This window comes from Thermobia domestica, chromosome 5 (genome assembly GCF_964235325.1).
Source record: "Thermobia domestica chromosome 5, izTheDome1.hap1.1, whole genome shotgun sequence".
Taxonomy (NCBI): Eukaryota; Metazoa; Arthropoda; class Insecta; order Zygentoma; family Lepismatidae; genus Thermobia; species Thermobia domestica.
Genome location: NC_137458.1, coordinates 59,721,594 through 59,740,094, shown reverse-complemented (window position 1 = coordinate 59,740,094; position 18,501 = coordinate 59,721,594). Strand labels below are relative to the sequence as shown.

Below are 18,501 nucleotides of genomic sequence, written 5' to 3'. Positions count from 1 at the left end.
TTATCTTCACCAAAAAATATTTAATCATTTTCGTCAATTTCGTTTGATGGAAAAACTTCCATAAAACAATCGTTAATGAAAACAGTTTGAGGATGCAAGGGTATCTTTTCGATACCCTTTAAAGTCGCTTATGGCTAACTGATAAAGGGCCAGTGATACTGGCTCTTAGATTCTTGAACCGTAAGGGGTGAGCAAAACGCTCAACCTTAAAATCTCTATATGTCCGTTGATATTTTGTTAACTATCTAAAACTCTTCTACTACTTTTTCATTCTTAGGATCATATGTAAAGTTCTTTCGTCCAATTAAAATCGCATAACATATAGTATCAGCAACCACAGATTCTGCAAAGTCTACAACAATCTTTATGTTTGTTCTCTCATTTACCGATACATTCTTCCTTTTACTGCAATTAATCACATACATTGGCCTGTTATCTATAAACTCTTTAGAGTCATAGTACATTTCGGTGTTGCCACATGTTATTCTCTTAAATGCAGTGTAATCTTCGTACATCTTGAAATAATCATTGTTAGCAATATCTAAGTTTCTTGATTCTTTTGGAAATACCTCATTCCTCCCATTCTTAAGATAGATATTCTTTACCTTACAATGATCAAACTTACTTGCATCTGCTGTTTGTTTGCCACTTCTATCAGTTTGGAACATTACAACTACGAAATCAGGCATATCAAATTGTCTAGAATTAAATTGAGTAGTAACATCAAACTCCAAGAAAGAACCTACAACAATCTTTTGAACACATTGATAAGTATGGAATGAAAACATGATTTTTGGTTCTTTAAGAATATTCAACTTTAACTTGTTTTCGTAATTAGACTCGTATTCAACAATAGGCATTCTTATCTCCATACTTTTTATTGTTATTTTTCCATCATGAGGAGCTGCTCCCGATCCAGTCCATTTGTACAAAACATCGTTATTGTTGTTAGCTTTTGTAAATGTTATTCTCAATCCACCTTTCCACATAACCTCTTTATAATCACTTAAGAAGCCTGGAATTAATCTTAATGGATACAAAACGCTAAAGTCCTTTCTTAGACCAAGTTTATGATCTGTTTCAAATCCTGCTTGTTTTAAATATTCAACTTCTGGCTTGGAAATATTTAATGTTCCGACAGCTGTAGATGTTATTCCAGGTAGCTCAATCTTATCTATAACAACTCCATGCTTTCTAACCTCAATTTGAGAAAAGAAGAATGGGAAGAAGTTATCTACAAGTTTTATAGTATCGTTTGCGCCAAATGTTCCTCCAGCTGATGCACCAACAACTTCAAAAGTCATATGACAATCTGCTTTGTGTGGATGTACGAACCCATCACCCACGTCGAAATCAAACTCAATATCTTTGTTAGCTTCATTCAAATTATTAAATGTTCTTGTGTTAGCTTTAAAACTCTGTAACTCGTAGCTCTCAACACTATCCATTTATTATAAAGAAAATCTTGAAACAACGCTTTGATGGGATATACCCATAAAAGACTCATACATAATAACAATCAAAAACTTATAATCCCCATCCCAACTTAACCTTAGCATTCATAGCAGTACCAACCCCAAAAGCAGCTAATCGTTCACCAATTGGCGCATCACTACTAAATGCTCTTTTCCATGCTTTAGTTTCTAGTTCCTTATCTGCAATATGTCTCGACTCTTTATCTTTATTGTCTCTGTAGTATATATCGTGTTCTTTACAAGCCTCATCTAATGGGTTAATACCTTCATCACCTCTCTCTAACCTTTCTTGAAGCTTACTCCCAGGCCCGCAAAATCTGAAACCTGGAATATGTAATTCAAATGGGAGTTTATTAATCAAATCATTGACTAATCCTTTCCCAAGCTTCTCATCATTCCAGAATCGTGGTGGTAACGTATTTAAGATCTTAATCAAATAACCTATACCTTTTGGATTATTAGGAATAAATTGTGAAAGCTTATTATTAATCATATTCACTATACCCACTTTCTCATTGTAAAAGTTATGATTTCCAGCCCTTTCTTCTCCATCTATAACTATTAGCCGATCAATTAACTTTCTCACATCATCCATCCATATATATTCTTTAGGTATCTCTGTATATTGTTTAATTCCCTCACCAGTCCTTTTAGGTGTCGTGTTCTTTTTAGGAGTTGGGGTAAAGTTGGTTTAATATAATTATCCCAAATAGGCTTGATAATATTAATGTACTTTGAACCTCTACTAGATGCTACCTTTTTATCTCGATTATATTTTTGGAAGGCAGCATCTGAATCTATTATTATTTCTTTGTACTGTTCAAAATCATCATCATCATAATCTTCAATGGTTTTACTAGTATTCGTCGTTAACAATTCCCATAGACCTTCTGTTCCTTTATAAGTTTTACCATTAATTATGAAATCATCACCGTTCACTTTAACTTCCAAATTTCCTATCTTGTTTATTATTTTTCCATCTTCTTCTACAGTTCTTATTCCAAACACAGTATCATTTCTTTTACTATAATATTTCGTTGCAATCTTACCAAATGACTGTGCTGTTGTTAAAGGTTCTACTCCTTCCACTTTGTCTTTAATTTGTTTCCTCATTTGTTTTATTTCTCCCGTTATAGGCGTATCACTACTACTTGGAGAACTATCATAAGGTATCTTTTTAGGTGTTTCTAGTAGACTAGGATCTATTGAGGCCGTCTTATGTGCAACTGGAACAAGTTCAGTTATTAGATTTTTATTTTGTTCTGCTACTTCTTTGATCTCACTTCCTAAGTTTTGAATAGCATCAATTACAGGCTGTTCTTGTGTCTTAAATTTATCGTATATACCTGCTCTTTCTTTCTTCCAAGATTTGAAGCCCTTTATCAAGAACTCCTTCAACTTAATATTCTTATCAATTTCTTTCTCATCCATTTATTGTATAGCAAACGAACGAACGTCAATAAACGTCAAAGAACGTCAATAAACGTGAAAAAACGTCAATAAACATCAAAGAACGTCAAACGTTAAAACGTAAAACGTCAATAAACATCAAACGTTCAAGAAGTGTTTTATCTTGTTCCTATACTTACCATTGTTTACCTTCCTTGTCATATCAATTACTATGAAACCATAATCTTCTTGCCAACATTTTGAACACATCTCTTTAAATTTATCATAAGATATATCTCCCCCAACAAACTCATTATACACATGTTTAAGATTAGTATCATCTTGCCTGAATATACATCGGAAGTTGACGTTATCTCTTATAAGCTGTTTAGGTACTTTTGAATATGTTTGTGCAAGATAGAAACAGTCCAAATGTCTATGCCTACCTCTTGTAAAGTAATTTCTAACAGTATCTTGATTCTCCAAAATGTAATCGTCAAACACAACAACAGAGTATTCTTCACATTCATCAATAGGTAAAATAGAGTCATTACCGCTTAAGAACGTTGCTATTTGCTTCTTAAACATTAGTTCTGCCTTTTCAAATCGATCTTTTAACTGCTCATACTTTGGCTGATTCATGCTTTTAGAATATATGTAGAAGTAATTATTGTTTAACCAACCTGGCTGTAATAAGAAGTTAAATAGCAAAAACGTTTTACCAGACCCCGACGAACCTAGGATAAGGCATCGAACATCATCAGGTATAAGCTCTCCATTTCTTTTCTTAGCTGTTGTTTCTTTTATCATCTCTTTTACATCCCAATTAATAGTTTTCTTACTCATTTATTATAGAGAAAATCAGGGGGTGAGCAAAACGCTCACCTTTAAAAATCTCTATATGTCCAGTACTAGTACAGACCCGGTTCGTTTTTGAAGGTTGTGTGAGGTTGTTCATTTCTAGTCTCCAGGTCTTCAAATCTACTCTGAAACTTTGGTCTTACGTGATGCGAAGGAAACAGTTGAAACGTTTTCAAGACTTTTAGGCCCTTCACATGTGAAGGACCAAAGATTAGAGACTTAACTTGTATTTACATAGCCTATCTTATATCTTTAAGTTGTTCTCTGATCTTAAGCAACGTATCTTTTATATATTCGCTATCCATTTCACCATTCAATGTTATTATCATCTCTAACTGTTCTTTAAATGAGTTAATACAAGTGACAATGGTTTTATACTCGTCTTTTCTTTTGCTTATGTTTAACTTCGAAGACAAACCTGTTATTATAGCACTTCCAGTTGCAAGAGACGTTGTCAATATCGAGTAAATTGTTACAGGTATAAAAATATTAATAAACCCAGTTGTCGCAGAAAGAATAACCGACAACGTGATCAAAGTGTAGTATGCATATTTAACAATTCGTAGTTTTCTCTTTTTCTTCTTTAAACTGCATTCTAACTTTCGAATGACATCTTCTATTAACTTGATTACTTTCTCTCTTGGAATATCTCTAGGTAAATCAAACTCATTCATTTATTATATAATAAATGGCTAAGGTATTTAAGCTAACGACTGATACTTCTGTTTTAAAGAAGAAACTCCATTACGAATTAGACAACAAGAGCAACTATTTAAGTATAGGACTAGTTGGGTTTTACAGTACATATCTGACGCCAAACATAACAACACAAAAAAACAGTTTCTCATATGGTGATAGACAAGTTTTTATACCAGAAGGGCAATACAGCTTAAACAGTCTTAATGAATATTTAAAATCTCAATTCATCAACATAACATTATCAGAGGATCATTTAAGAAATAGAGTTAAAATTGAAACTGATAGTAATGATGTTACAATTGGGAGTATAGGCACTGTCCTCGGGTTTAATGTTTTTGAAGTTTTAGAAAAGAACAAAACACATATTGGAAGTAAGTTGCCAAAGTTTCATCCGTTTGATACTATAAATGTTCACTGTAATATAGCAGATGGCATGTTTGTTAAAGATACAGAATACACACATAGAGAAACAGGAATTATAGCATCATTCAAAACAGATGCTGAGTTCAAACATAGTATTATTTACGAGCCTACTTATCCATTATTTTTCCCTATATCCAAAGACAAGGTTGACAATTTTGAGATAAGGATAACAGATGAGAATGATTCCTTAATTGATTTTGGTGGAGCAACAACAACTGTTCTTTTGCAAACCAAGATTTTCTCTTAGATAAATAGGAAGATGTGTTCTATTAAAGGTTGTATGTTTAGTGTTCCTTATAACGAACTAAAGGATTTAAATATTGATCATGTATTAACAAAGAAACAACTTAACGATAAAGCTAAGAAAATTAAAGAAGGTAAAAGAATGGATTTAACTTTAACTACTGCAAAAATGAAAAAGATTAAGAAAGAGCATATTGGCGGTTTTATCTTTACAATTCCAGCCATTCTAGCAGCTTTAGGAGCAGTTGGCTGATTAGCAGGTGGTGCAGCAGCGATTACTAAAACTGTACTGGATGCTAAGAAGAACAAACAAGAACTTGAAGAACAAAAAAGACACAATATGGCTATGGAAGAAAAGCAGGGGGCAGGTAAACCAAAGAAGTCAAAAAACTAAAACCATTGACCAACTTCGATATAGAGAGGTTGGCTAAAGAATTAAAGATAAAACGATTTAGAGGTGTATTTATGAGTGATGAACTTCCACAAAAACCTTATGTACATGAGTGTGGCGTAGTTAACCTCGATAAATCAGAAAACATTGGTACTCATTGGATATGCTATTGGAAAGATAACAACATAAAGTACGTGTTCGATTCTTATGGTGGTGTTCCTCCTAAACAACTGGTACAATATCTTGGTATCGAAAACTTACTTTACAATGACGAACGAATACAAGACTTTAACTCAGTTATATGTGGTCATCTTTGTGTTAAGGTCTTAAATCTTCTAAATCAAGAACATTCTTTTAGCGACGTTATGTATATGATTAAAAATGATTAAGTGCTTTTATGGTTTGTATCCATAAAAGTTTTGCTTTAAGATAAATATGGAAGCTATACACAATAGATTTTTAGATTATTTTGAGAAGCATGAAGATGAACTAGATGCACTAGATAGATATAATTTTTATCAGTATTTTCAGGATGTTAGCGAGATAGACTTAAAAGATAAAGACAACGTATACAATGCTATTGATCTATGGAAAAGGTTAATACCAAAAGTTTTGTACACGGAAGAGGAGTTGGAAAAGTTACGTCCAATAATTACCTTAAAGGACTTGTTGTCGAATTATAGCTCTAGACCATTACAATGCAGTTATTGTGGTAGTAAGTCATTAACATTAGGTATGAGTAGTTACATTTGTGATGATTGTTCTGTAGAGAGTGGTTGGGTTTACAGTACTTGTGAAGAAACGAAAGCTGCTTGCGTACGAAAACCATGGTATGATATTATAAAAAGATTTAAGTTACAGCTATCTCGTTTGCAAGCTTTACAGGATAGAATTGTCCCCGAAGAGGTGCTCAAGGTGTTAAATGATGAACTTAGAGATATACCAAGAGATTTAATATCAACAAAAGATGTTCTAAAAGTACTAAAGAAAAACAAATACACGAAATATTATGATGATGTCTATTTAATACACTATCACCTTACCGATCAAAAACTATTAAAATTACAACATATGGAGGAAACACTTATAAACGACTTCGAAAACTTACACGAGGTCTTTATGGAGCTGTATCCGAAAAGAGCATTGTTTATTAACTTGAAATGTGTATTGCACCATCTGTTGAAAAAGCACGATGTTCATGTTGATATTGATTTTAAACGCTCACCTAGACAAATAGAGATGTTAAAGAAATGTTTTGAAAAACTAGGATGGGCATTTTTTGTATAATAAATGAGTATGGATATATTTGGTAATGTTAAAGATAGAAAAGGTGATGTTGATATTAGTGAGGAAAAATTAACATTGTTGGAGAATTTAAATGATTTTGTTAGCGTAAGTCAACTTAGATCAATAGAAGCCCAATTAGAGAACGATAGAAAACGATTTGAAGATGCATTAGAAACATTGCAAGACACATACATAAAGAAAGAAGATTTTCAAAAGATTAGAATGGATACTACTAAACTGGTTATGCAGAAAGAAACCATGCCTCTACTATATCGATTAAGAGCTAAAAACGTTAAGGAGCCAATCTTTAGAATATTTAATCTCTCTAACGGTTACAAATTTCTCTATAATGGGAAGATAATGCACATGGACTTAAGTTTGGATAAATACTTTCTAGATATATATTTGGGTGATACTTTGATTAAAGAGATACCTTTTGACTTTAAGAAGAACGATATAATTACGATTAAACCAAATAAAAATTCTGCTATGGAAGAAGGACAATTATTGTATGTTGTAATGTACATAGAAAGAGAGCTTTCCTAAAGACGTTTGCTATATAATAAATATGGATATCTTTGGTAATGTTAAAATGACATCAGAGTTAGATAATACAGTTGTGAGAAAAGATATTGCTATGTTGAAAGAAGAGCTTAACTTCATCAAACGGAGTTATGTTATAGAGCTTCATAGTCGATTGATATCAGAAAATGTTCAAACTCCGTTCTTTTTAATACATAATCTCTCTATCACATACAAATTTCTTTATAAAGGTAGGTTAATGCATATAGAGTCATCTTACAATACGTATTATATAGATCTATATTTAAATGATTCTCTAGTTGAAACTTTTCCATTGCACTTTAATACAAATGACAATTTGTCAATTAGACCATCTAAAGATTCTGGTCTGAAACATGGTAAATTACTATTGCTTCTTATGCATGTAGAAAGAGAAGACGAAGATAGTGATGATGGTGAGAATGTTGATAGCGTAATATTAAACAGTGATAGTTATTGATTTTCTATATAATAAACAGGATGTATTGTGTTAAGTGTAAGAAATCGACAGATACGAAGAAAGATACTATTAGAATTGAACAAACAAAGAATGGAAGATATCTAAAGAAAGGTATTCGTTCTGTATGTGGTGTTACTAAAACTCAATTCGTTAAAAAGCCTGATTGACTAGAAGAAGGTAAAGGTGTTAGAGAAGACATTGTAGAAGAAATTCACAAACCATCTAGAAAAAACTTTGACAGATTAAGTGTAGTTATAAAAGGTATCGATGATCTTTGGCAGGCTTATCTTGTAGAAATGGATAGCGGAGTATTAAAAGGCGTTTCCAAAATCAATAAAGGTTATAAATATTTGCTAACAATTATAGATGTGTTCTCGAAATATGCGTTTGCTGTTCCTGTTAAAGATAAGAGTGGGAAGAATGTTACAGAAGCATTCGAATCCATATTAAGAACGAGAAAACCTAGCAACTTACAAACTGATCAAGGTAAAGAGTTTTACAATAAAGAGTTTAAGAAGTTGATGGATGAAAATAAGATTAATCACTACTCAACCTATAGTGGTAAGAAAGCTTCTGTTGTTGAGAGATTTAATCGAACACTTAAGCAGAACATGTGGAAAAGGTTCACGGCACAAGGGAATTACAAATGGATAGAGATATTACCAAAACTAGTTAAAGAGTATAATCATCAAATTCATAGAACAATTGGTTTAAAACCTATAGAAGTTAATAAGAAGAATGAGCGAACAATATTGGAGAAAGTGTATCAAAAAGAATATAAGCATGTTAAGCCCAAATACAAGTTAGGTGATCATGTTCGTATAAGTAAGTCGAAAGGGTTATTTGAGAAAGGATATACACCTAATTGGTCAACAGAAGTATTTGTTATTAGTGAAGTTATTCCATCCAATCCGCCTACATATAGAATTAAAGATTTAGAAGAAGAGGATGTGCAAGGTAGATTTTACGAACCAGAACTATTAAAGACGAAACACAAAGATGAATGCTTGGTAGAAAAGGTGTTGAGAAAGAAAGGTGACAAAGTATATGTTAAATGGCTAGGGTTTGATGATTCGCATAATAGTTGGATAGATAAGAGTAATGTTGTAGTGTAAATATAAATGTTTGTCTTTTATGGTTATTATGCCATAAAAGGATAGTTTGAACGAGATAAGGGGGTAACGAAACGATACCCCTCATAGCATATGTTTCCAGCGCTTGTATTCCAGCTGTGGAAATTATCAAAAAATAAGCAACTCCAATGATAGGAGATGAAATTATTAAAAAAATAACCGACTCCTCTAATCATAGGGGTCGCTCCAAAACAAATTTTTCCTCGGTTGACTTTCTGACAATGCCAATATTTATACAGCTATACAAACTTCGAAGTCCCTCGGATCATTCTACCAACCGCTCTATGTACACATTCAAAAGTGGAGAAAGGAAGATAATACTATAATGAAAAAACCGGTAGCTGGAATCCCATCGAGCGCTCTCGTTTAACGAAGAAACACAAACAAACTCCCGAACGGAAGATTTTCCGGTTGCAAAAAATACACCATCATAACACAAGACCACTTCAAAGAAGCGACGTATGCATGTTTGAAAGGGGTCCAGTGCTGGCGGACCCCACGAAAATGAAGTTAAAAATAAAGATTTTCTATATAATAAATATGAGTACTATGGATAGTCCTCTTAGTTTAAATGATATTTGCTATGAACAGATCAAAGATAACTATTGGTATGGTATCTTTGGTGATTTCAAGTTGATTATAGATAAGAGTACAGGATATTTCAACGCTACCAAGTTGTGTCAGAGTGGTGGCAAAAAACTCGAACATTGGCTTGAAAATATACGTTCCAAAAGACGAATGAGGTACTATGAGCAGAAAATTAATCATCGGAATTCCGAGGGTTTCAAACAAGCATCATATGAAGTGAAATTAGCAGGTAACAAGATCAATAACACCATATCAGGCACATACGTTTACAAGAAGATAATACTAGACATTGCCAATTGGTTATCAGATGATTTTTACGACAAGTGCTATGACATTATCGAAAGTTACTTTCTTCAAGACTTTCAACAATATCGTGACAACAACGAATTACTCCAAACAGAAATGCAAAAAATACAACAACAAATGGATGAATTACGTTTGCACAATCAAGAACTAGAAAATTAGGTTGAGTATTTTAAAACAGTTGCAGCACCATATACAGAAGATCCAGGAAAGATACATAGGCTATTCATTATCAAGAAAAACCTTACTAAAGAACAACTTGAAAATATACTTTTTTACTATGACGAAGAAGAACGAGATCAAAAAGAAAGAATAGAACGATATAAGTATTAGGTTGGAAGAGTACAAACATGCAATTACGAAAGTAGGATTAAACAACTCAAACTTAAGTATCCAAGTATGAGTATTCTGCTTAACGTCGACGATCCAAACTCTGTCAACTTATACAACAGAGCTAAAGAAAGATATGGTGATAGAATAACTTGGCATGGTTCGCATATGAACACAGATTTAAGTGATATAGATCTTGTTGACAGGTTTATTCAGTTAAGAGACATTTAAGTACGAGAAACTAAATATACCATTGCTTTTATGGGTTAACCCATCAAAGTACAATTTAAGTGTTATACATTACCCTCTGCTGCAACAGCGAATGCTACATTCAACATATCACCTAAATTGGGATTATTATGATATTTTCTTATTATAGCTCTCCAATCTACGTAATGTCTAAACGAATATATAAAGTCTATAGATAGGTCTTGATAAGTTGAAATGTTACGCCAATGAACTCTACCTTCGAACTCTGCAATAAATTCTTCTGTTAAATTTTGAGACATTGAAATCATTTCCCAATCTACTTTGTCAGTGTAATCTCTTATAAGGTTTTCTGATAATTGTTTAGTTCCAGATATGTACCACCAATTAACTCTATCTGCATGTTCTCGTATAAAGGCTTCAGAGAGTTCGTTTTTGTAAGATATAGCATCAAAATCAACTTTATCTATAAACTCATTAATAAATTCTTCAGATTGCTTTTGGTGATACGATACTTCTTTCCAATCAACTCTATCTGCAAATTCTCTTATAAAGTCTTCTGATAAGTCTTGACTTCCTGATATAATCTCCCAATCAACTTTATCAGCTAATTCTCTTATAAACTCTTCCGATAAATTTTTCCATAAACATATTTCAATCAAATTAACTTTCTGTAGATATTTGCGTATGAAGTCTTCTGTAATGTGATCATAGTTATATTCCCCCTCATAATCATCATAGTCTATAGATAGCCATTGTTCATCAGTCAGTGAATCTAATATCTCATCTGACAAGTTCATAACGTTCGCATAGAGAATGTTTTGTGTAAGAAATGAGTTGTTTTCTTTAGTGGCCTTCTTGAACAAATGATCTAACATACCTATGGACACGCTAAAATTTATTTTGTCTTCATCATTATAACCACCAATATCTAAATATTTACATACACAATCAAATACAGGTTTGTAAGATAATATTACCTTAGCACTAGTCATGTTTGTTTTTTATTCTTAGATTTTTAAATGTATTTCATTTTTGTTGGTATATTTTTTGGTAGCACCGGTCGGAGCTCCCTATCTGTTAAGTATTTTTCTCACATCTAAAGGTACTAACCTCCGAACGGAAGATTTTCCGGTTGCAAAATACACCATCATGACACAAAACAAAACATCAGAAGACAAGCTCATTTCAGAAAAGATAAGCGGTCCAGGAGAAGCGACGTATGCATGTTTGAAAGAGGTCCAATGCTGGTGGGCCTCACAAAAATGAAGTTAAAAATAAAGATTTTCTATATAATAAATATGGGTACTATGGATAGTTCTCTTAGTCTTAATGACATTTGCTATGAACAGATCAAGGACAACTATTGGTATGGTATCTTTGGTGATTTCAAGTTGATTATAGATAAGAGTACGGGATACTTTAACGCTACTAAGTTGTGTCAAGATGGAGGAAAGAATTTTTATAATTGGTTAGAAAATAAACAACTTAAAAAGAGTTAATTTCTTATATAAAGTCATTGCAACGACTTCGTGGGGATGACTTTAAGATTGTTAAAGGTGGGCAATTAGGTATTATACGAGGAACATATGTTCCGAAAGAGTTAATACTTGATATATCACGGTGGTTATCTCCAGATTTTTATATTAAATGTAATGAAATTATTATTAATTACTTCACTCAGGAATTTAGACAGTATCAACAAGACAATGAAGAGTTGCAAAAAAGAGTAGAAGAAATAGATCAAACAATGGAGAGATTGAGAATTCAAAACGAGAGCTTAAAAGAAATTGCAGCACCATATACAGATGATGTTTCAAAAGATAATTGTCTAATCATATATAAGAAGAACAAACCTAATGATCCTTTCCCTTATTATGCTATCAGATGTCAAAAGAGAAGCCTATATAAACCTCTTAATGAAGCAGAAGAAAAATATCCGAATCATGTAATAATATACGAAAAGTTTAGAGATCCTAACAGTATTAAGCTATTCAATCTAATGCAGCAAGAACTAGATATTCGTAAAGGTAAGGGTAATGAGTTTTGGACGTCCTTATCAGAAGAAGAATTGGTTAAAGAAATTGATTGTTTATACGATAGGTTATTATCTGATAATTAAGGTTGGTTTTCTATATAACAAATATGGAAGCACATTTTGATTTATTACATGATAGACTTGAACTAATTCATCATGATCTTAAACTCTTAGCAACACTACTAGAGAAGCAAATACTGTTAAAGGAAAAAGAGTTATTAGTAATGAAACAAAAAACATCTGATTTGAGTAGTGATGATGAATACAAATATGGTAGTGATGATTATGATGATGATGATGATGAGTAAGCTTACAAAAATGATTCAGTTTTAAATGTGTATATGTGACTTTGATGGGTTAATCCCATGAAAGCCGTGTTCTAATACAACGCTTAATATGTAGACAATGGCAGGACTGTACAATGTTAAGCGTTGTACTAGGACAAATGAAAATGAACTGAAACAACCTGGTGAAGAGTACTAACGAAGATTTTCTATATAATAAATAGGATGAATAATTATAATAAGTTTACTGTAATAGAGTTAAGACGACAATGTAAAGAGAGGGGAACCAGAAGATACTCCCGATTAAGAAAAGCAGAACTGATAGACCTTCTTAAAGAACATGACGATGAACAAAGCAGAAGGCAGATTAGAAATATATTCCCCTTTAAACAAGAAGTGTTCTCTGAAAGCGAAATAGCACAAAATACACCAAAGTTAACGCGAAAGCATTTGAAAAAGATATTTCCATTTGATGATGATTTATTTACAAATAAAAAATATTTCGAGATCTTAAATGTTAATGAGCCGACATACAATGAAAAATTTAAATCCTATACAACAGATTACAAAATAAAACTGACAAATATAACGGGTGAAACACTTAATGAATCAATACAAAGATTACACACAGCAGTAGACGATATGATTGACCAAGCTAAACAAGCTTCCAATTTTAAAAAGAATGACAGAATAAGAGTTGTTGTGCACAACGATGGATTTTGGACTAAAGCAATATCAACACCAATAACAACTGAACTAAATGCTAGAAATGTATTAACACACGTGCAAAGAATTGTAACATCTGACGAAACAATCAATATTGAAGAAACAACATTTAATATTAAAATCATTAACATGCCTAGAGGAAGTAAAACAAACAGACGATTATTAAACCTTGCAGAAGACAAAAAAGCTAAAAGATGTATCACCAAAATCAATAACAATGACAATTTGTGCTGTCCACGTGCAATCATTTCAGCCTTAACGTATAAAACAAATGTAATACTTGATCAAGAGCTAACACCACAAAACATTAAAGATATAAGACGTGGAAGAAAAATACAGACAAAATTAACTGAGAGACTTTGTAATCGTTTACCGAGCTACTGTGAAGACGGTTTTACATTAGACGATATTAAACAATGTGAAGAACTATTAAACATTCAAATTAAAGTTGTATGTGCGAAAAACATGAACGCTATTATTTACTCAGGGCAAGACAAAGAGGTGAAGATTTATTTATATAAAATTGGAAATCATTTTGACGCAATTAACAGCATGCAAGCTTTTATTGGAAGTGTTTATTATTGTGAAAAGTGTGATACAGCATACGATCATAAAGAAAAACACAAATCATGTATACAAATTATACCAATTTGTAATATGTGTAAGCAACCTAAACATCAAGAAGAAGAGATTGATAACATTTATTGTGAAGCTTGTAATCGATTTTGTTATAACCAAACATGTAAAGATAACCATTCAGTTGTTTGTAAAGAAGTTTATAAGTGTAAAGGCTGTAATAAAATTTTATTAAGATATAAGAAACACAAGTGTGGATATTACTACTGTATCAACTGTAATTGTGTAGCTAAAGAAAACGTTCACAAATGTTACATGCAATACAAACGCCAGAAAGGTTATTGTGATGATGAATGTGTGTGTAATGCTAAAAAAGAATTAACTGTTACAGATTTGTTTATTATGCTATACAAGACTTATGGTATCGAAGATCGTGGTAAGAAAATTGTTAAAGAAAAAAACATGTACGAAACCATGTCTAAGTGGAGGAAACTTCAAAAGATATATGATGCATGGAACAACAACAAGTTAACAGTAGATGACTTTAAGTATATAATTAAGAACTTTCTAAAGTCGAGTATTAAACAAATGAACAGTTGTAATTACACAGAAAAGTATATATGGTTTGATTACGAAGCACAACAAGACACAGGAATTCATAAAGCTAATTATGTAGTTGCTCATGACTTTAAAGGTAGCAAATATTACTTTGAATCAAATGACGATTTTTGTAAGTGGTTAGTTTCAAAAGAACATAGTAGTTACACTTGTATTGCGCATAATGCCAAAGCTTATGATTCGTACTTTGTTCTTCAGTACTGCATTAAGAATGCTTTGAAACCTTACACTATATATAACGGCTCTAAGCTAATGTTACTTGAAATTCCAAAAGCAAACATAAAAATTATTGATAGCATTAACTTTGTAGCACAACCATTATCGAGTTTTCCTAAGACATTTGGTCTAAAAGAATTAAAGAAAGGTTATTTTCCACATTTGTTTAATAAGCCTGAAAATCAAAACTATGTTGGGCCAATACCTAACGCAAAATACTATGGGATTAGTACCATGAAAAAGATCAAAGAGAAGCGTTTCTTAAGTGGCATCAAGAAAGAAGAGAAGAAAATTATGTGTTTGACTTTAAAAAAGAGTTAAGAGAGTATTGTGATTCGGATGTAGATATTTTAAGAAGAGGTTGTTTAGAACTAAGAAATCAGTTTTTAGAAATAGCAAACATTGATCCATTTCAATACTTAACAATTGCAAGTGTGTGTATGGGCATTTATAGATCAAAATACATACAAGAAAACACAATTGGTATTATTAAAGAAGAAAAGAAAGAAAAATACTCTAAACAGTCTATTGCATGGTTAAATTCTTTTAAGAACAATAATATTAAGCACGCGTTAAACAATGGAGAAGTAACGATATGTGGATCTAAAGTTGATGGTTACGATTATAAAACAAAGACAGTGTATCAATATCACGGTTGTTTCTGGCATGGTTGCAACAAATGTTTTGAGAAGTATACTATCAACAATGTCAATCACGAAACAATAGAAGATCTATATGAGAAAACAAGAAGAAGATCTCAACAAATAAAAGAAGCTGGTTATAATCTTATAGAGATGTGGGAGTGTGATTGGTTAAAAGATAAAAGAGCCAAACAGTTAATTCAAAAAACTAGTCTTATTGAGAAACTAAAGTTCAGAGATGCATTCTTTGGTGGTAGAACCAATGCTTCAAATTTAAAAGTTACTAATAAGAAGATGAAATATATCGATGTGTGCAGCTTGTATCCAACTGTTTTGTTTTATGATCAATTTCCTATTGGTCACTCAACAACATTAAAGTCTATCTCTCCTGAAAAATACAAATGTAAAAAGTACTTTGGTTATATACTGTGTAAAGTTCTTCCGCCAAAACAATTGTATCATCCTGTATTACCAGTTAAAGATAACAATATTAATAAGTTGGTGTTTCCCTTATGTAATCAATGTATGTTAAATCAAACTAAGACGTGTACACACAGTGACGAACAAAGAATGATAACAGGTACTTGGACAACTATAGAGTTAGATAATGCTTTAGAGAAAGGTTATGAGTTAATTGAAATTTACGAGATTCAACATTTTCCCAAAACAAGTAACAAACTCTTTAGAGGTTACATTAAAGACTTCATGAAAATCAAATTAGAAACATCACCATGGGAAGATGACTTTCAAACAAAAGATGATTATATTAAAACTATTAAAGACACACTGAATATTGATTTAAATCCTGATCAAATAATGGCAGATCCGGGTAAGAGAGCAGTTGCAAAAATTTGTTTAAATTCGTTATGGGGAAAGTTTGGCCAAAGACAAAACTTAACTCAAACTGAATACATTACAGATGTTAGAAGATGGTACGAGTTACTTTTAGATGACAAATTAGAAATATCTGAATGTTTGTTTATCAGCGACGAGATGGTTCAAGTTTCATATAAATACAAAGACGTATATGTTAACAATTCTTATTCCACTAATATTCACATTGCAACTTTTACAACAGCACATGCGAGGTTAAGACTTTATGACATGTTGGATAAGTTAGGTGAAGATGTAGCGTATTACGATACTGATTCTATTGTTTATATTGTTAATGGTATAGAAGTAAAGACTGGTAGTAACCTTGGTGAGTGGACAGATGAGTTAGGAAAAGATGTTTATATTATTGAGTGGTATTCAACTGGTCCAAAGAGTTATTACTACAAAACAGATAAAAACAAAACTGTGATGAAAATTAAAGGATTTACTCTTAATTATGAGAACTCTTTGAATCTTAATGGTGAAAACATAAAGAAGGTTGTTAACAAAGAACTAGCGAACATAACTCTTAATTATAATCAAATAACAAGAGACAAGAGAACAAAAAATTTAGTTAACAAACCTGTGACTAAAGAGTTTCAAATGAATTACGACAAAAGAGTTGTTTTAAAGGAAAAAGATAATATCATCAATACTTTACCTTATGGTTATTAGGTTTAAGTTTTAGATTTAGGTTTAGTTTTAGTTAGATTTAAGTCCTTTATGGTTATATATCATAAAGGTCATTATGTTCTGTCTTCTTATGTTCTGTGTGGTTTATGTTCTCCAAAGACAGTGGTCCGTACAGACGCGTAAAATTTGAACTTGATCATTGAAAAAGTGGTCCAAAAAAGTGGTCCGTACAGACGCCTATACTACTTAAGTATGATAATGTAAAACAGATTTTTACTATTTTCGAAATTATTTGTAGGTTCACAACGTAGCTGTTCTTAGGAGTTTCCAATTTTAACACCGAGTGTTATTATAAATAACACGAACGAACAAAATAATCACAATCTATTTAACAACGAGTTTGCACAGCAAACGATCCAATACATAAGCAGAGTATGTATAACATACGATCCGTAAAATATGAAGCGAACCACCAAAAAATACAAATGAACCAATTTAAAATAAATAACACGAACGAATAAATTATTTACAAGTTCATAGCGTAGCTGATCTTAGGAGTTTCCAATTATAACATCGAGTGTTATTATAAATAACAGGAACGAACAAATAAAATCACAGCGTAGCTGTTCTGAGCTTCATAGCAAGCGATCGTACAAAAGGAAAAAGGTATGAGTGGAAACAAGAAATATATATATATATATATAATAATAAAAAAATTCACAAATTTTCATTAACATATTCCTTAAAATATTGTTTAATACATTCAATATTTATATTATTATTATATGCACAATTACATATTGGCGAATTTAATGCTGAAAGCCTTTTATTTTCTTTTTTGTTAATTTACACAAAATGGTTTATAATTGATTAACACAAGTTTTCATTTTCATTACAACTTTTTAAAAATGCTTATTATATTGTAAAACTTATATGAAGAATAATTCAGTAATTAATTGAATGTTGTCTTTGTTTAACAATGTTATATAGTGCATATGTAAATTCCCAGTCTTCAATTTCGATATTACTATCTACTGTTGTAAATTCTTCATATAACGCATGAAATGTTTGCATATTAACTAATACACGCCATGCATTATAACATAGTATATCATAGTCTAAAGTAATACATTCATTCTCATCTACATTACTGCGATTTTGAAAACATCCATAGCACAAAAGTTTATGTCCTGGTTTCCATCTTCCAATATATATATTAACAGACATTGTTCATTTGCAGAGAAAGAATTAGAATTATATTCGCAATGGTCGTATGTATTTAGGGAAATACACTGATGCTCACACTGACGATTGTTCATACACATATTTATCATGCTCAAGATATGTTTCTCTTAAATCAGAAATGTGATAATCATTAAATGTAATTTGCTGATATGTATAGTTAAATTTGTTTATAAGATATGGAATAATGTTGGTATCCATGTGTATTTCACATGAATTTTTAGATATCGTTTTGATATTTGATAACACGTTTATTTTCTAATTGGGAAATTCCACACAACAGTATTTAATTCTTCATCAGTTT

At 31.6% G+C, this 18,501-nt stretch overlaps 2 protein-coding genes across 2 annotated transcripts in view; both read left to right on the top strand.

Moving 5' to 3' along the window:
* The window catches only part of LOC145685102 (acetylcholine receptor subunit alpha-like 1), a 202,919-nt gene that overhangs the window by 72,343 nt on the left and 112,075 nt on the right, over nt 1–18,501 (top strand). The window lies entirely within an intron of this gene.
* Nucleotides 13,315–16,997, top strand: LOC145684545 (uncharacterized). Its single transcript, XM_081756940.1, is given in 2 exon segments — nt 13,315–15,049; nt 15,052–16,997. Coding segments are annotated over 2 exon segments (3,681 nt in total).